Source organism: Microtus pennsylvanicus, chromosome 2, assembly GCF_037038515.1.
Source record: "Microtus pennsylvanicus isolate mMicPen1 chromosome 2, mMicPen1.hap1, whole genome shotgun sequence".
In the NCBI taxonomy this organism is placed as follows: domain Eukaryota; kingdom Metazoa; phylum Chordata; class Mammalia; order Rodentia; family Cricetidae; genus Microtus; species Microtus pennsylvanicus.
The window spans coordinates 96660884-96680866 of NC_134580.1; the positions used below are offsets into that span (position 1 = coordinate 96660884).

Genomic DNA, 19983 nt, shown 5'->3' on the forward strand with positions numbered 1-19983 from the left:
GTTTTCAATGACAACAAAAAAGAATTTTCCTGAGACTTCAGAAAGGCCACAGTGACTAGATTCCACTGCCACTGAAGGACTCATGACCGTGTCAGAGGTGAGTGCTCTCGGGGCACCCCTGGGTGTCACTTAAAGGCTAGGGTAGAGTTTTAAAGAAGTGCATCAGCAGGCTGTTTTCATCACTGTGCTGATGTCACCGAGTGTGCTGGCTGGAGATCGCTGGGCAGCAGTCTTCTGGAGCTGCTGTTGTAGATGCAGTCGTTCTGACCTCTCTTTTAAGCGGGTTTACTGTTAGTGATTACCCCAACACCGCTGAGTTGTATACCTTCAAACAATGTGTGGGTAAAGCTGCTTTAAAAACTAAAAGAATAGAGTAGTTGTCCCTTCTTGACACCGGTCTTTACAACTTTCTTCTTTCAGGTCCCTTTTGCAAGATATGTGGCAAGAAATAACATACTGAATTTAAAACGGTAAGTCACATGACCCCAGCACGGAGTAGACATGGGAAAGAAATCAGGGAAGAGTAGGGTTTTTTCATTCTGAAACTGAAAGAATTTTGGGGTTGAAGTATTGAGCAGCGTGTGTCGGGGAGCCCAGCCCCAGGGCCCCTTTGTCCTCAGATGACTAGAATGTCACCAGACATCTTCAGAAGAAATGAAGCGGTTGGGTCACCTAACAGGCCTGCCTCCTATTCTGCACTTTCTGTGTGTCCAATGTTTTCAAATGGTTGCTTGGGGGAAAAGAATCTGGCTGTTCTTGATCTCAGATGGCCCCTTTAAGGTTTAATTGGAAGGACAGACGGCCAGTGGCCTTGGGAAGCTCCTTGTGCAGGTAACAGAACAGACGCTGCTTGTGGAGAGTGAGGTAACTCAGCAAGAGCACCCAGCGCTGAGACGCGGGCGCTTGGCAGCAGGGACGGTTCTGTGTCCGCTCTGATACTGCGGGGGTCAAATTCTGGGATCTTCATTAGTCTGAGCTGCATTGCTGTCGGTGAAGCCGACACCTCTTCCCAGCTTCTTTCGTCAAGTGAAACCACAGCTCCCTGAGTGCTGTAAATTTGCAGTTACCTACATCAGCCAGAAAGTGTGGGTGGTTCTGTGTTGAAGGCCATCACTTAAGGGAAAATTGGTGTAACTTTTCTCTTTCAGACAAAAAACAGTAACAACAAAACTGTGTAACAGTGCAGGGAACCTGGGCTGTAGACTGGGAGGCAAAGCTGGTCTGGTTCAAATCTGGCTTTGAACCACCGGGTACAACATGGATTTTTTTTTTTCCATCTTCAGTTTGATTTCTCACACTCAGCACTTTCTTGTACATATGTGTTTCCAGTAACTAGCAACCTGAGAAAGCCTGTTTCTTCCTCCAGGTATTGCATAGAGCGGGTGTTCAGACCTCGCAAGTTAGACCGGTTTCATCCCAAAGAGCTCCTGGAATGTGCCTTTGATATCGTCACGTCTACCACCAACAGCTCTCTGCCCACTGCCGAGACCATCTACACCATCTATGAAGTCATCCAGGAGTTTCCCGCCCTTCAGGTCCCTTCTGCGTTTTAATGTGTTGAATGGCGTTTAATGTGTTGAATGGCGCCGCTCGCCTTTGTCCTTAAGTGTGGTGGGAATCCACAGCTGCTGCCGCCTCTTGCTCGGTGCTGGAGCAGATCACAGCTTCTCTGAAGCCCATGGCGAAGGGTTTGAGGATGATGCTTCGAGCTTCATCTTAGACTCTCACCTCTACCCTGATTTGTTGGGGGTAGGGTGAATGTTGTTTCTCTACCTTTTCTTGAAAAACTCAAGAATGAAGCTAAGCTTCCCATGACGCTCCCTCTGTTCAGAACCCTCAGTGTTCCTCCTCCAGCTTGTCTGTTAACTCCCAGCACCTGTGTCTCTTCAGCAGTTCCCTTCCCTCAGTGATGGAGACTGCTTGCCTGCTCTCCACACTCCCTGCCATCCCCCACTGTTGGCCACCGAAGTCCATGTGTCAGAAGGTCTTCATCCGGCCATGGTTTGAACCCTTCTTCCTAGGAAGCCCCTCAGGGTTGGCTGGCTGGTCACCTTTTAGTCTCAACCCTCACAGCTCTTGACATGGGGCATCCATGTGCTTGCTTGATTTTTTTTTTTTCCTCCAAGCACAGCCTACTCGTTCAAGGTAGAGCCCTTGGGCCACCTCTTCGGTTGTCCCAGCACACTGTAAGAACTCATTTCGACCGCTGTGGCCGAGAGTAACGATAACCTTAACCACCGTCTGCTTGCAAGTCAGTTACCACTGAACTGATCCTTGCTGGCAGTCTGTATGAGCTCTTTTGGGCTCTTTAATGTAGTTGAAGATCAGCCAGTGTATTTTTGTGCATATTATAAAAGCCTTCCACTATAACACTGTGGAGATAATAGTTATGAAAATTAACCTGGAGAGAAGATGCTACACTTTAGCCCTTCTGTGGGATTAGGATAATAAATTAATTACTGGATTTCAGATTTGGCCCACATTCCTATTTGCTTTTATAATGAAATAATCGCATTTTTCTCTATATCCTAGGAAAGAAATTACAGCATTTACTTGAACCACACAATGTTACTGAAGGCAATACTGCTGCACTGCGGGATTCCAGAGGATAAACTGAGTCAGGTCTACGTCATCCTGTACGATGCTGTGGTAAGCACTCGCTCTGATGACAGTACTACCCGGTTATCCTCCAACTCCTGCCACCCTAAAATTACACTGAGACTTCACCTCCTCTTTGCATTGCTCTGATGCAGCAGAACCGGTTGTGGCCACGGTCTATTTTATTTCTAATAGTGTGTCTATGCTATGGGGGAGGTGACAGTGTGGACATTCTGTGGTTAATGCAGAATGAATAGTGACATTCATTCTTGTTACTTTTTGATACAAGAAAGCCTTGGCCAGCGTTTCACTCATCTGGCAGACTGACTTCAAGAGCCCAGCTTTGCTGTCTGTTTTCTGGAGACTGTTTCTTCCTCCCAAGTGCCGCTGCTGTTTGGCAGTGCTGGGTGCAGCGGAATGCAGCTGGACACTGACAGAGGCCCCGGGGCAGGGGAGGGAGGCTCGTAGTTCATTCTTTTTGTTTTGAGGTTTTTCTGTTTTGTTTTGTTGCTTTTTAAGACAGGGTCTCACTATGTAGCGCAGACTGAGCTTGGGTTCACAGAACCTGCCTCTGTCCCCCAGGAACTAGGTCTCTTTCATTGTCCCCTTTTATTCTCTCTCAGACCGAGAAGCTGACAAGGAGAGAGGTGGAAGCTAAATTCTGTAACCTGTCGCTGTCCTCTAACAGCGTGAGTACCTTCTGCTGGTGTGACCGCCACCGTCTCTGCCATTTTATGATGTCAGAAAATGTCACCAAATTTCTGTGGCAGTGAAGTAGCGAGCACTTCACATCTGCTGCTCACAGATGCAGCTCCCCCCACCCAGTGTTGGTGCCATGGCAACCGCTGAGATTAGAAGAGAGAAATGAACACTGTGATCAAAGAGTGCCCTCTGTGTGTGCCCTCCACGTGCTGACTGTCCCTCCCTTTCTTATCACCAGGCCCCTTCTTTCATCGCCCTTGGACAGCCTGTGCTTGGCACAGCCTCCTGCTGAGCAGGCCCAGCACCAAGCTGCCCGCTTCTGAAACAGGTCGTGTGGAACTAGGGCACAGATTTCTGTAAATCCTTCTAGTTACTCCTGTGCTCACCCCAGGTCCTCTACTCTTCAGAGCTGAACTGGAGCTCTTACTTTTCTGGAAAATTAACTCCTACCTCTAAAACCCTCTGTTTGATCCAGCGAGCAATGGGTGACTCTTGAATGGTAAGCAGGTCAGCTGTATCTCTGCCAATGTCCAGTAATCCATTCGGACACAGGTAAATTCACGTTTACCTGAGTGGCCGGACCCTGGGCGAAAACAGACCCCATTGTGTATTTTCCTCCATGTTAATATAAGAAAAGGGTGGTTTTAATTTTCTTTTGCAGTGTTAAACACTCAACCTAAGGTCCCACACATGCTAGGCAATCACACTCTAACACTAAACTGCAGCCTGGCCCCAAGGAAAGACTTTCCCAGAAGCAACTGCAGGTGGCGGTGCACACCTTTAACCCCAGCACACCAGAGCAGAGGCACTAGTTAGAGGCCAGCCTGGTCTGCAGAGCAAGTTCCGGGACAGCCAGAGGGACATAGAAAAACCCTGTCTTAAGAAATAAAAATAAGTTAAAAATAAGAAATAAAAAACTTTCCCAGAAGCTTTACAACCCTTCGTCTGAAACTTCATGACATGATCTTATGGTGACAGCAAAATTCACAGACTCTGTAGGCTAAAATATGATTGCAGATAAGCCAAGTAGAGCCACTCACTCCTCCAGACACCTACTGTATGGCTAGCACGCGCCTGAACATAGAGGAATGAGGGGGGTCTTCACAATATGGATCTACCCTCGTCTCTTTGAAACAACTTTCACAGGGCACCCACAGACGATGGTCGACAGAAACGGCCCCCCTTCATTTAGGGGAGGTGCACTCGTTCGCTTTCTCTTACCAAGGTGAACACCAAAGACCAAAAAAGATCTTGAGGAGGAAAGGGCTTATTTGGCTTACACTTCCATGAAGTCAGGATGGGTGAAGCAAAGAACCCTGCTTACTGGCTAGCACCCCGTGACTCGCTCAGCAGCCTGATAGAGGCAATTCCTTGACTGAGGGTCCCTCTACCCAGGTGACTCTAGTTTATATCAATATTGTAGTAATAGGGGGAGCGGCGGCAGGGTTGCGTCCCCCAACACCCCAGCCGCCGGCTCTGCCCGGCTAGCTTATGCCCCAAATAATTACACGGACACTGTATTCTTTTAAACACTGCTCTGGCCCATTTCTAATCATCTGTGTAGCGCCCCTAGGTGCGCTTACCGGGAAGATTCTAGCCTAAGTCCATCCTGGGTCGGAGCTGGGGCATGGTGTGCGTCTTCCCTGGAGCAGGTAGCATGGCGTCTCTCCTGAGGCGTCTGCTCTGGAGAGGAGAGCTGTGGAGTCTGACCTCACTTCCTCTTCCTCCCAGCCTTCCCTTCTGTTTACTCCACCCACCTAAGGGTGGGCCTATCAAATGGGCCTAGCAGTTTCTTTATTGCTTAAACAATGAAATCAACAGATTGATATATGACACTCCCACATCACTTCCCCTTTTTCTGTTTAAACAAAAAAAGGAAGGCTTTAACCTTAACATAGCAAAATTACATATAACAAAACAGTTATCAAGTAAAAGTTACATCAGAAACATTTATAACAAAATTGACCGTAAATCTCTATCAATAAAGCAAAATCTATACTAATACAAATTATTCATATCTATATCATATCCCCCTTTAAATGTAAAAGAACGTTTATAAACCATATTTGGGAACATGGGCGCAGTTTTTTCTCTCCAAACTGCTTCCTGCTGAATGGGGGCGTCGTTAATTAGGTCTTTCATGGTACAACCTGTGTGCTAGTTTTATCTCAGTTGGCAGTTGAGCAAAGCAATTTTCTGAAGATGTTCACAGCAACCCTTCAGGAGGACGTGGTCCATCATACCAAATCGGGATTGAAGAAATGAACAGGGTCTCATCCTCTGTGAAAACAAAAAAAGAATCTCTTTTCCAAAGTATCATATCCTTAGATCCAAATTCTGAAATCATACCCTCATGATATTCGTTCTGGTTCCACTTGGCAGCCCATATAATGAAATTTCTCTCTGTACTTAGCTCCTTCACAGTCAAAAATTTTAAAGAAAACACAATAATACAAAGAATCCAGACTCTCTGTGAATTTTTCATCTTTACACGGCTTATTTTTACTCTATCACTTTACTTTATTCTGTCTCTTTAAAGACTTTACCTTTTTTTTTTTAAACCATTAACTTTATTCTCTATATTCTTTTTCTTCTCTCTCCCAAGCCTACGTACATTCATCCAACAGTGTGACTCGTTTAGCGGTCTGAATCTGTCCTATTGTGAATCTGCAATTTTTTACTATCCAGGAGCACTTTTGATTTGCACCTTTAAATCACTAGATGCTTAAGAATCTAAGCTGTGACATTCCTAGGTTAACTTTTTGCTTTTTGAGAGTACATCTTTGACCTGGAATAACCCTGTAGACCAGGCTGTCTTTGAACTCTCAGAGATCCGCCTGTCTTTGCCTCCCAGGCATTGGGATTAAAGGCGTACACTACTACACCTTGAACTCACAGAGATCTGTTTGTCTCTGCCTTCTAGGCACTGGGATTAAAGGCGTGTACTAGGACACACAACAACTCTCTTCCTTTTTTTTTTTTTTTAAGAACTTCAACTTTCAGCTTGCATATATTTTTAACACACTTTAAACCATTCAGAAATTTTCATTGTCTTTGAATCTCTCTTTACTGTATATCTCTGTTTTTTGACCACAAGAGCCTTTAATTTACCAAGCAATATCAGTAGGACTAAAGGCGTGGCTTTGGCAGCTAGATCCAGTCCATTTCTTAGCTTTCCAGCCTCAAGGCTGAGGTACTGGCTGTAGCCATGTTTATAGCATTTCAAGGTCCCTGCCAGCCAGCGAACTACAACAGACAACACTCAAGTCCTCTCTCTGTAGCCGGCCCTCCTGCCTCAAACAGTCAGAGTTTGCCCTGGCAGGATGGCCCAGAAAGCCGGTATTTTTAAACGGCACAGGTTTGTTCCTGCTGCTGAGTCAGGAAAATTTCAAAATGGAGGACATACCATTTTGTGCTAGCTCTGGGGCCACCAGGTAGGAGCGGCACTCAGCACTTTAATTCTGAGACTGAGTGTGCAGCACAGAAATTCTTTTCATCCAAGTTACATCCAAATCTGACTCGCAGAGCACTGTGCAGTCTGAAAACACGTCTCTGTATGGCGGCAGGAATCCGCCATGCTCTTCCGCCTGCCTAAGCCTGATTCTGCCTTCTGCCCAGGAGCAGGCGGGGAGCTCTGAGTCATCGTCAAGGTCTCAGAGCACTCTCCTTCCGATCCCAAGCGGGAACACAAACATAAAGCCAGAGTTTGCACTGGCGGCACAGCCCCAGGAAGCCACGCTTTGAAATGACACAGCGTTTTTTCTGCTGCTGTTGCCGAATCAGGAAATCTCTCTACAGCACGCCACCAACAAACAGCAAAAATCTGTGTTAAACGCTCTCTTCCTTATTTTTAAGCCTTCTCAGGTTTTTTAAGTAGGTTTAGTTAGCCCCACGTTGGGCGCCATTTGTAGTAATAGGGGGAGCGGCGGCAGGGTTGCGTCCCCCAACACCCCAGCCGCCGGCTCTGCCCGGCTAGCTTATGCCCCAAATAATTACACGGACACTGTATTCTTTTAAACACTGCTCTGGCCCATTTCTAATCATCTGTGTAGCGCCCCTAGGTGCGCTTACCGGGAAGATTCTAGCCTAAGTCCATCCTGGGTCGGAGCTGGGGCATGGTGTGCGTCTTCCCTGGAGCAGGTAGCATGGCGTCTCTCCTGAGGCGTCTGCTCTGGAGAGGAGAGCTGTGGAGTCTGACCTCACTTCCTCTTCCTCCCAGCCTTCCCTTCTGTTTACTCCACCCACCTAAGGGTGGGCCTATCAAATGGGCCTAGCAGTTTCTTTATTGCTTAAACAATGAAATCAACAGATTGATATATGACACTCCCACATCACAATATGACAAAACTAACCAGAATAGAAAGTAAATGAGATGCTGAGGATGCAGAGCTTAGAGATGAGCATGTTTACTATTGGAGGAGACATTAGTGACCTAATGGCCTAAGGTTCAGCATGAAGAACATGTTTACACATCTCCTACACATGCCCACAGCCAGCTCCTATGTGCAGACATGGTCCCAAGAGTAGACAATACCCAGGAATCTGGGTAAAACCGTCCAGATCAGTGACTCTATTCCCAGAAGGTTCTTTGAGCTAACGCCACATTTGAAAATGTCTCACAGATGTCAAACACTATTGCTAAAACGTCAAGTTTTCTTTGATGATGCTGAGCAAGAAATGTATTTGACTAGTTTTAAAAGGAAAAAAAAAATGGGATCTAATAATGACATTGAAGACTTTGTTATTTTCAAATGGTGGCCCAGGTGCATCGGAAAGGGGAGCAGCACTGCAGGGCAGGTGCCAGCTTCCTGACCAATCTTAATTCACAGTGACATCCTGAAACCCAAGAGACACTGAGCTCCATCCTGATTCACATGTGTGCAAAGTCTTCTCCACGGCTCCTGGCCGGTTCTGAAGGGGGAGACTTCATTGCCGGCCCCAGGGAGGAAAAATTAAGTCAAAGACATGATTTTGTATTTAATTTTTTTTTTATCTTTAACTTAGCAAATTACAAGAGAAACACTTGACCAGGCAAAGTGGCACTTACTTTTAATCCTAGCATTGAGAAGGGAGAGTTGCAAGTCAGAGCAGATCTCTGTGAGTATGAAGCCAGGTCTGCATAAGGAGTTCCAGGGCTATAAAGTGAGACCCTGTCTCAAAAACGGAAAGAAACAAACTCTTTGGGATTTAAAGTGCACATGATTATGCTTAACTGACTGCACTAAGCAAGTCAGCGTTCAGCTCCTGGGTTTGGCATACCAATTTATAGGTGGACTAGATTCTGCCTGCAGTGTCGCTTAGCTATAATGTTGGTTTGATTTCCAGCTTGGCTCCTGGTTGCTTTCTCTCCAGCCCTATGTCCATAGGTACTCCCTCTTCGTTCTGCTGTGTGCTGGACACTCTGGTCGGCCACAGCCCACCATCCCTGGCACTGAACTTCTCAGGATCAGACAATGTCAGAAATCATGTACATCCAGCATCCACTATGAGCTGAAGGGACAAAGGCTGGGGAGGGGGTAGCAGGAGGGGGCAGCTCCAGGCTTCCAGTTAAGATGATTCCAGCAAAGGGAGCAGAGAGAATTTCTACTGTAAATATCTGTACAAGTCTGGCCTGCCCACCCGTCTGTGCCCCTGTGGTGATGGAAATGAGGAAGGAAAGGGGAACAAGGCTACCATAGAGGAAGATGCATGAGAGGCCCCCTGGCCCGTGCACACCACTGGATGAGTGGGCTGTGTGCCTCACATTTCTCTTTGCTGCTTCAAACTGGACTCTGGGGGAAAAGGATAATCTTCAGGATTGTAGCGAAGGCTGGGATTACCTGACCCCCAAAGTCCCCGCTCTTGGGGCTGTGCAGGCTCCATGTATCCCCAGCTTGTGGAAGCACTGTGCACACTGTCCCCTTCTGCAGAGCGGCAGCTGACTGGGCCTCTTTGCTTTCCAGCTGTGTCGACTCTACAAGTTCATCGAGCAGAAGGGGGATTTGCAAGACCTAACGCCAACAATAAACTCACTAATAAAACAGAAAACAGGTGTTGCCCAGCTGGTGAAGTATGGCTTGAAGGATCTGGAGGAAGTTGTCGGGCTGCTGAAGAAACTGGGCGTGAAGTTACAGGTTTGACAGCTGTTCCTTGCCTGCAATGCGGGCCTGCAGTACTCATAGTGGCTCCAGGGGGGGGGGGTTTATTGCCCTAATGCCAGTGTTGTATTTTTTCGTAAAAACTCGGTTTGGGATTTCTTTGCAAGAGTCGCTGTTTCTGTCACACACCCACGCTGTGGTGTGTACCTCAGGGAGGGGGCTGTTGTCAGAGAGTTTAGTGGGCGCTAGTAAACAGCTCCTGCCGAATCTTTCCAAAGGTTTTCATTCATGCAGAATAATTGAAACAGTTGTTGTCCACATTCCACAACTGACGCTTTGACCTGTGTTGTTGCCCTTCCCTCCACAGGTCTCCATCAACCTAGGCTTGGTTTACAAGGTGCAGCAGCACACTGGCATCATCTTCCAGTTCCTGGCTTTCAGCAGACGCAGGCAGAGGGTCGTGCCTGAGATCCTGGCAGCTGGCGGCAGATATGACCTGCTGGTGAGTGCGTGCCCTCTATGCGTTGACTAGCCCTGGCTTATTTGGTGAGCGCGTGCCCTCTGTGTGTTGACTAGCCCTGGCTCACTTGGTGAGCGCGTGCCCTCTGTGTGTTGACTAGCCCTGGCTCACTTCCAGCCCTTTTTCAGCTATTTTGGATTCTTTTCACTATGATGCAAAAAGGTAAACCAGTAAGTCCTATGAAATCCCTCTTAGCATTTGTCTAGGAAACTGAATGCACCATGGAGCTAAGTATGGCAATGCACTCATAGAATCCCAGCACTTGGGTGTCAGAGGCAGGAGGATTGCTGCAAATTCAAGACCAACCTGAGCTACATAACAAATTCCAGGCCAGACAGAGATAAAAACAAAGCAGACAGCGACAGCTCTTAGGACGCGACACAGGAGGGGCGGGAGGGGTGGGAGGAGCGGGAAGAGCGGGAGCTCAAAGCCGGACTCAGCTACACATCAAGCTCAAGCTACCATGGACTGACTACATGAAACTCTGTCTTTAAAAAACAAAAACTGTATAAAGAAGGGAGGCAAAGGGGAGAGTGGGAGGAAACAGGAAGTGGGGAGAATGGTCAAAGTGTAATATAGTTGTATGGAATGTTCTTAGAAAATACAGTACTAGGTACGATGAATATATGCCAATAAAAAACCGACAGGGGCCGGGCGGTGGTGGCGCACACCTTTAATCCCAGCACTTGGGAAGCAGAAGCAGGCGGATCTCTGTGAGTTCAAGGCCAGCCTGGTTCCGGAACACCGACAGGGCAGTAAGATGGGTAGAGGTACGTGCTATGGTGGCCTGGTGACCTGAGTTCTGCCCTTAGAGCTGGAAGGAGAGATCTGACTCCACACATACACACACTCCAAAATAATAGTAATAATAAATAATCTGAGGCTTATTGGAAATTGCAAAGATTTTATGAATAGGTCTCTGGGACCCTTTACACATTTCCTTCCCGACCCATCTCACTGAGCACAGACTGTAGACTGTCATGGGCACGCTGAGTACTCTGCGCTGTTTCATCATGTAGACCTCCAGAGCCCCCGCCGCAGTCAAGACATTACACACTCATTTGATGCTGTATGATGGTCGGGGTTCTCAGTGTGCTCAGAAACAGTAGAGAGATACACGTTTACTCTGTCACAACCCAGAACCTACCATGTGTGATGTTAAATTACCCAGGGATGTTAACTAATAAATAGATTGGGAACTGGGTGATACTAGCCCACGCCTTTAATCCTAGTGCTCGGGGGGCAGAGGCAGGTGGATCTCTGTTTGAAGCCAGCCTGGTCTACAGAGCAAGTTCCAGAACAGCCAGGGCTACACAGAAAAGCCTTGTCTTGAAAAAACAAAGAAAAGAAAGAGCAGGGGGCAGGGGCACGGTTAATTCTACCAAGTTTTATTTAGCCTATTATATCCCAAGTTCTATTTCAACAAGCACTGAAACTTGTAAAGCTTGGTTTTAATCATTCTGAGTCTGCAGCAAGCATGTGCTTTACCCACACAGCGCGTGTCAGCTTGGGGATTTCTGATACTTGGTAGTCACGTGTAGCTAGCGGCTAGCACAGTGAGCCATTTAGATCTAGACAAAACACTCGTTAATATTTTCCTAAATTTGAATGCGTGCTCAATTCTCTGACACACACACACCATTTTTTTTGTTGTTGTTGGACTCTTTAATTACTGACACAAAGCTTGGTTTTATTTACGGGGGGGGGGGGGAGTTGTTGGGGTTTTTTGTTTTGTTTGTGGGAGCTCTTTTGTTTGTTTGTTTTTATACACTGTCTCGTGCAGCCCAGGCTGGCCTCAGACTCTCTCATACCCAAGGTTGGCCTTGAACCTTTGATCCTCCTCCTGCCTCTGCCCCCAAGTGCTGAGATTATAGGCATGCACCATCATGCTAGGCATTTGAGAGCTTGCTTTTCCTTTACTAATGCTTTCCCCACAACATATTTCCCTATTCCATAACCAGCCCTCTGGTCTCTCCACAGATCCCCAAGTTCAGAGGCCCACAGGCTCTGGGGCCAGTCCCTACTGCTGTGGGTGTCAGCATAGCCATAGACAAGATTTTCGCTGCTGTCCTCAACATGGAAGAGCCTGTAAGTCCTGCTGCTTCCCAGCATGCTTTGAGACATCACCACTGCTCAGCACCACTACTGAACTTGGGAGCTCAGCCTCCCCAATTACACTCTCACTCACCAAGTGAGTTCTATCACAGCCGCAGACACGAGCTAGACATGGTTCCCTTCCCTTGTGACTCTAGCCACCCACGTGGTGGCAATGGCAGACCCCACAGGCCGAGAGCTTGGTCCCCAAATCTGCCCCTCCACTTCCAATGCCAGATGAAAGTCCCATTTGTTTTGTCTGCACCTGACTCACTGTGGCTCAGTGTCCCATCGCCTCCTCCTTGGGTTCAGCCATTGCTTAGAGCAGGTGACAGAACTCAGGGGAACACTGTTGACCCGGTTAATCTAAAGGAGATGAGGACACAGTGTGGCTCTTCAGGAAGGCACACCATGCTTCTTTGCCTTCTGAGCACCATCCTCTAGGGATCCACAGGCTGCCCTCCCAGAGCCTCCTTCCTCCACTCCGGAGCACTCTGAACCTTTGTGGTTTGTGGAGGCTTCATGCATAGCAGTTGATTATCTCAACAGTGATCCACTTAGCCCCTTCTCCCAGGCACTGGGGCTGTGTCTGAAAGCCCCACCCTTTATCCTGCCTGCCTTAGTCTACCCAAGGGTCAACCCCCCACTCCTGTCAGTTATCTCATTAGTATAGAAAAACCCATCTCTCTGATGGCTCTAGGATTTGAAGAGATGGGGACAAAGAGCACAGAGCTGCCTTGAAGATGTAGCGGCTGAGTGTTCTGGAAATGGCCTTGTGGTCCAGCCTAAGAGTCACATGGTCCTTGCATCTCAGCACTGTCCCCTGCTCTCCCGCTGCTGCAGATCCAGGCACCTCTCCTGCCTCTCTCCACGTCTGTAATATACCGTATAGATAAAATAGTCCAGCTCCTAACACACTTTTGTCAATGCACTTGATCAAAAACCCAGCTATAGTCTATAAAGCTAAAAAATGCCTTTCCCCATTTCAGGCACGATCCATTTTCCCGGAGAGGGGTAGAAATGTACCTTCCTAGTGTGAAGGACAGCTGAAATGATGTCTGTGTTAAAAGACAGACATAAGTTCTTTTCACTGTGTCTTGTTTCCACGATGTCATCTTAAACCAAAGCCATCTGCACTGTGTGGCTCTTCACAGTTTCAGGGTGCTGCTCTCACCCCCCCAGCTGCAGTGTTCCCCTGGTGTAACTGCTGCTTCTTACCAGGTTACAGTAAGCTCCTGTGACCTCCTGGTTGTCAGCGTTGGCCAGATGTCCATGTCCAGGGCCATCAACCTAACCCAGAAACTCTGGACAGCGGGAATCACTGCGGAGATCATGTATGACTGGTCACAGGTAAGGGACAGAAGCTATGAATGGAGTGTAAATGTTATAGGATGAGGATAAATCAACCCTTCACAGGCACGTCACCCCACGGCCACCTGGAACCATAGGGCCAGCCAAATCCAGAGTCTATTTATAACATTTGTTGTTGCTTCTTACTTGCAGCTCAGTGGTGAGGTTCTCAAGGGTGAGCTTTGTAGATGATACTGGTACTGTCTCGGGGTCTCCATTGGCAAAGAATTAAAGGCAAGAAAAAATCTTGAGCACAACAGGAAGCAGGAGGGAAAATCTCAGACACAGCAAGGCACATAAAGAGACCCTCAACTGTGCAGAGGCGGGTCTTGGAGCCTCAAGTCCAGGCTCCTTGAGAGCTGGGAGTTTGAAGGGTCTTTGAGCAGTCTTTGTCCCTTTATTTAGGGTTGGTCAGTTTAAACAAAGACAGGGAAGCTGATAGGCCCAAAACTTTGAATAACTGTGTCCTGATCTAGCCTTGGGCTTGTTAGTGCAGTCTGCTGTCAGCAGGGCCGTGCTGTTAGGTCTTAGTCTCAGGTCATGAGAGGAAGAAAGAAGCTGGGCGTTTGCTGTCTTTATTATCTTTTGTGTTCCCTGTTTGTGTTGCCTCTCGGGAGTCTAACTCCACTGTCATATAGCAATGTCAGAAGGTTAGACATAGCGGGTGGAGAGAGGCCTCAGTGGTTAGTGCCTTGCTGCTCTTCCAGAAGACCCAAGTTCTGTTCCCAGCACCCATGTCAAGTGGTTTACATCAGCAACTAACTCCAGCTCCAGGGATCCAACCCCTTCTAGCCTCTGCAGGTACCTATACACATGTAGACATGCACACACAGAGACATACACATAAATTAAATACATTACATTCAAAAAGGAAAAAACTGGACGTGCCTGCCAGAGTGTACACCCAGAGACTATCAGTTAACTCTCTCCATTAACTTCTGATTGCTCCTATAACAGATGATCACAAACCCAGGGGCTTAGTGATTTTGTTTGCTTAATTCCTGGAAGTTGGAAGCCCGGATTAATATTGGCAGGACCCTAGGGATGGATCTGTTCCTTGCCTCTTCCTCCCTTTTAAACTCAGCCGTGTGGCGGCTTCTTCCCTGAGGCTCCTGTCCTTACCTCTGCCAGTCTCAGCCCGAGATGGCCCAGGGCAGTCATTGGCAGGTTCCAGGGACTAGGATGTGGACATCCACATGGGGCCATGGCGAGGGCAGGCGCTCTGCTCTGGGCTTGGTGTGTCTGAGTCTGCAGACCTCCTCCTGCTATGGTGTGGAGGTGAGGAAAGTGGCGCCATGGACACCGGCCTGCCCTTCAGGATTGGGGGTGGGAGCTTCAGATACCCGGTGTCTGCACTGTCACAGACAGATGATGGACGGAGGGGTCCTTCTAGATTAGCCACACTAATGGTACCCCAGGACTCTGCAATGACCAGGAACACAGACGGGCTAAGTCTCTGGCAGTCTTCTGCAGCTGCTCTGTGTGTGTTCATATAAAAGCTGCTGTCAGAAGGCTAAGCATCAGTTTTTAATCATGTGATAGAAAAAGCATCAATTGTTTGTTTCATGTTAGAAAAGTATTCTGTTGCTTTATTTCTGTTTTGTGAGACAGATAGACCATCCTCTTGTTTTAGCCTCCTGAGTGCTGAGGTTACAGGCAAGAACCATAATACCCAGCTTAATTCTGCTTTCTGCCTTCTACGGTTTCCTGACTCCTCTACTTTCCTAAAAGACTGTCTGTGTTACAGTTCTTGGCACCTTTTGTTAAGACTTGATGCCACTGAAAATCTCTTCCTGTCACGACTACCTTCCTTGTTTGCTGTCCTTCAAAACAATCACGAAAGTAGGGAAAGCAGGGGAGAGTTCCTTCCTGAAATTCTGTGCTCCTCTTCCTCAGCAGTCCTATCCCCTGAAGTCAGCATATTAGTAATTCACTTTGGGAATACAACTGGAAGCAGCATTTTCTTTGTCTGCAATGACCTGAGGGGGCTCCAGGCACACTGTGTTCATTTGTCTTGCTGTTTGTTTCAGTCCCAAGAAGAGTTACAGGAGTACTGCAGACATCATGAAATCACCTATGTGGCCCTGGTCTCTGATAAAGAAGGAAGCCATGTTAAGGTAAAGATAGTAGAAGGGCTGGAGATGTGTCTCAGGGTCCAAATATTTGCCTTGCCTAGGTGAGACCCTTGATTCAATCCCAGGAAAACTATACTCCCACGCATTTGTGATGAAGGGCCTTTTATTCAGAGGGCATAGCAAAGGTCACAGAGTGTTAGTAGTAGGCTATCTCAAAGACAGGGACACATCTTTAGAAATACTCTGATTTTGGCTGAGCAGTGGTGGCGCACACCTTAATCCCAGCACTTGGGAGGCAAAATCAGGCAGATCTCTTGAGTTCAAAGCCAGCCCGGTCTACAGAGAGAGAGCTCTAGGACAGCCAGGACTGTTACACAGAGAACCCTTCTTGGGGAAAAAAAGCAAAAAAAAAAAAAAGAAGAAGAAGAAGAGGAGGAGGAGAAGAAGGAAGAGGAGGAGGAGGAGGAGGAGGAGGAGGAGGAGGAGGAGGAGGAGGAGGAGGAGGAGGAGGAGGAGGAGACGACACGACATTCTGATTCTATCCAATGTGTGACTTTTCCCACTGAGTTGTACAGAAGTACCCAAGAGGACAAATAAACTATTTTATCCAAGTCCAGCTTGGGGAAGCAATGAGTTTGAGATTACTTACAAAAGTGTGGGTGACTCAAAGGCAGCTGCAGCAATGACAGCTCCTGACAGCTGCTTCTCCACAGTCTCTGCCCCAGTCCACCATCTACACACTCTCGCGCAGCTGGGACAGGGTACATGTGGGTGGGGTGAGAGGTGGACGGCTAGAGGGAAACTCTCTTGCCCTTCTGTGGGCCCCATCCTGAGCATCTGGAGTAGACAGCTGCCGCTCTGACTCGCCCAAGGACGAGTGCCACTGTACCCCAACAGTCTATTTTGGATGAAGGCTACATATTTCAGCAGGCGAGAATGGTCATAGCTAAATCAAGGAGTTTGGATGTGATGTAGTAGCCAGTAGGAAGCCAGTAGAAGTCTGGATAAAGGGAACATCAGAATTAAATTTGAAAAATGTTTATTTGCCGGGATGTTATTGGGAGAGTGGGGGAAGTGAAAACAATGGGACAGTTGCATCAGGCTAGCCCAGGCCACAGCTGGGCGCTGGCCAGAAGTTAGTGTGAAAGGGCAGGCACTGTGAACATGGGACGGGAGGGTCTGGTTTATAAAGGGAGGCAGAGCTGACATCTGAGACACCTCGATGATTGATGGGATGTTTAAGAGAATAATGTGGGAATACGGGAACTCCTCATCATGGCCATTTCTTGTTTTAATTCTGTTGTCTCGTAACTATTCCTGAACAAACCACTGTATCTCAGCAACAACACTTTCAACGTTTGGAGCCATGTGGTTCATCCCTGCTTCATCTCTGACCTTGACCTTGTCAGGTCTATATCAGGATGCTGGAACACACACAGCTGTGACATAAAAGCATCTCCAGAGCCGTCAGTCAAGCCTGGGTTCCTTCTCCAGGACTCACGTGGTAGAGGGGACTCCACTCCTGCAAGTTCTTCCCTGACTGCCACACACACATCATGGATGCACCCATAGGCATACACATAAACACACAAAATATATAAAATAACATTTTTAAAGTGCTACTTTAAAAAAAATCATTGCTAAGTGTTCTCCAGGGAGCAGAATCACCCCCAGTTAAGGACCCGCTGACAACAAACCCAGTCACCTCCCTAGAGCATGAGCTCCCCTTTTGGCATCAGAAACCTCCAAATGATAACTGTTTCGTTCTTTTCAAGGTCAAGTCCTTTGAGAAGGAGAGACAAACAGAGAAGCGTGTGCTGGAATCAGATCTTGTGGATCATGTCCTGCAGAAACTGAGGACCAAAGTCAGTGACGAAAGGAGTATCAGGTAACTTAGAACAAAATCCCAGAAGACTCTGCACAGACTCTGAACAGACCCTACATAAATTTAAAGTTGATTCTCTGGAGAGACAGATGAATCAGGATTCTGGTGCTTCTGAATAATTCAATTGACATTTTAATTATGTCACTTGACTAAGACTTGCCATATCTTGCTTGCAATATTTGCCTTTCTGTATTATGTTTCTTCTTTTTATAGATGGTAGTATTTATAACATGGTGGCACACACCTTTAATCCCAGCACTCAGGAAGCAGGCAGATCTCTGTGAGCTCAAGGCCACTCTGTCTACAGAGTGAGTGAGTTCCAGGACAGCCAGGACTATACAGAGAAACCCTGTCTCGAAAAACCAAAAAGAAAAAAGAAAAAGAAAGGAAAAATAAAAGTAATTTAGCTGACAATTTGTACCAAAAGTCAAATTTGGGCAGCCCCATCTATTTTCTGAGAAAGCCCCGTTTGTACCCTAACACGACAGAGATGAGGAAATGCAAACAGCCGTAGGCATAGAAAATAAATATTTCATAACAACCTGAATTTGAGAGAACTTACTCCATAAAACCATCGTTAATCTCTGCCAAAGCCATGCATCCGTGACCTAATATTATCTAATAGCCCCCCCACTCTCGATATCTCCACTCTGGGGACCAGGCTGCCAGCACATGAACTTTTGGAAACACATTTAAATTATATCAAACCATAGCAATATTTTCGCAGTTTTTAAAAATCATTTGAAAAAGTCAGCATCTGTCTGCCTTCAATCTGTTTAGTGAAAGACTCTTGGCAGTTTTTATCTATGCAAATCAAAAGATACATTAATAATAGGTTTTGGGGAAAGAGCTCATGTACACATGACTCAATCTCCTATATATTAATTTAGCAAAGTACAGTCATTAAAACTCTAAGTGCTTGGGGGTGAGACATGGCTCAGTGGGTAAGCTTGTTCTTGCAGAGGAACCCGGGTCAAGGCCCAATACCCACATGGTGACTCACAACTTTCCGTAGCTCCAGCCAGTTCCAGGGTATCCAATACCTTCTTCTGACCACCTGATACATATATGTACATGCAGGCAAAAGGCTCATACATATAAACTAAACACATCTAAGTACATCTAAACAAAAATTTAAAATAAAGAAAAAGGTGTGGACTTAGCCCATTACATTTCATTAAAATAACCGCCTATGTGGAGCCAGGATTCAGACCCAGCGGAATGAATCACAATGTTTTCTTAGGTGTTTCTTAACCTCAATCATGTCCTTCCTAATTCTTTTTTTTTTAACTTGCTCATGACCAAAAGGATCACTAAGAGCATTTTCTGTTTTGTTTTTTTCCCTCCAACTAATAACCAAGAGGCCCATATTTTTATATTCAGTAGGAAAGGCAGCATGTTGTGAGCGCACCTTTATCTGAGTTGCTTTCTGCCTTATTGATGATTTCCTAATTGTTTGTTTGCTTGTTTTTAGAGAAGCTTCTGATAATCTTGCTGTACAGACTCTGAAGGGGTCGTTTTCTAATGCTTCAGGTATAATTACTAATTGGAACCCAAGTGTAAGAATAATGCTGTGTCGTCTGCACTGAGCACACAGGAACTAAGGCTGGCCTTCCCTTGAAAATACCTTTTAAAGGAACATGACAACAAGGTTGTATTACATGAGCTGAGCCCCAGCATCCTGGATGCACTAACGCAGCCTGGGCTCGGGATACCCTCCAACCCTAGTCTAGCTCACCGCTGCAGCCATACATGTGATTTAACCTTCATTTCCCTGTTTGCCGTACACATGAAATGTATATGTTTCCTCCATACAAGGGATGGAAGACATGTATCTCAAGCCGGATACGGTGGCACATGCCTATAATCTTAGCACTCGGGAGACTGAGGCAAAGGGTGCCGTCTGAGGCCACCCTGGTCTATAAATATTTGTATAAAACAAAACCCTGTCTCAAAGAGACGAAAGAAGGCTCAGATGTGCTCTAGCCCCTAGAACCATAACCAGATGTACACTAACGGAGTTCTTTATAGTTGCTGTGTCTAGAAACTGGGCCCAGATAAAGGCTGTATAACATGAAACTTTCTGCCTCAGGTTTGTTTGAAATCCATGGAACAACAGTAGTCCCCACCGTGAGTATTATATCCCCAGAAAAGCTGTCAGCCAGCACCAGGAGGCGGCATGAGATTCAGGTACATCACATCCACCTTTCCTTGGCTTTTTTTTTTTCTTTTTTCACTAGGTTTTATTTTGTGTCTGAGTGTTTTGCCTGCATGTATGTTGTGCACCACGTGTATGCCTCATGCCTTTGTAGGCCAAAAGAGGGCATCAGAGCCCCTGGACATGGAGCTGCAGATGACTTCTGAGTGGCTGTGTGGGTGCTGGGAACCGAACCCGGGTCCTCTGGAAGAGTAGCCAGTGTTCTTAACCACTGAGCCGTTTCTCCAGCCCTGTGTCCTTGGTTTCTAACAAGAGTTACAGAGAAGAAAACAACAGGAAGGAAATATAAGATTTATTTAACCTTTTGCTCTGAAGATGTCAGCAGACCGTCTCTGGTGCCGATTTGTCCACCAAAGATGTTGCCCTAGGCAGCAACTGTCAACAGATGACCGGTGGTAGCTGGAAGCGGCTTGTTTCTCTTCTAAATAAGAGCATTTTAGTGCAGTCACAAGAGTGAGTTTCTC

General features: G+C 46.8%; 1 protein-coding gene across 5 annotated transcripts in view; it reads left to right on the forward strand.

Moving 5' to 3' along the window:
- Eif2ak4 (eukaryotic translation initiation factor 2 alpha kinase 4) overlaps window positions 1–19983 on the forward strand; it is a 91404-nt gene that overhangs the window by 66719 nt on the left and 4702 nt on the right. For 3 of the 5 annotated variants that reach the window (XM_075961769.1, XM_075961767.1, XM_075961770.1), the window contains 12 exons: window positions 421–470; window positions 1367–1535; window positions 2533–2649; window positions 3222–3287; window positions 9243–9413; window positions 9745–9879; window positions 11878–11985; window positions 13213–13341; window positions 15372–15458; window positions 17192–17304; window positions 18776–18834; window positions 19394–19491. In XM_075961769.1, the coding sequence (XP_075817884.1) occupies window positions 421–470; window positions 1367–1535; window positions 2533–2649; window positions 3222–3287; window positions 9243–9413; window positions 9745–9879; window positions 11878–11985; window positions 13213–13341; window positions 15372–15458; window positions 17192–17304; window positions 18776–18834; window positions 19394–19491 (1302 nt within the window). The remainder of the gene's footprint in view (window positions 1–420; window positions 471–1366; window positions 1536–2532; window positions 2650–3221; window positions 3288–9242; window positions 9414–9744; window positions 9880–11877; window positions 11986–13212; window positions 13342–15371; window positions 15459–17191; window positions 17305–18775; window positions 18835–19393; window positions 19492–19983) is intronic. The other 2 variants (XR_012909693.1, XR_012909692.1) reach the window with 2 other exon arrangements.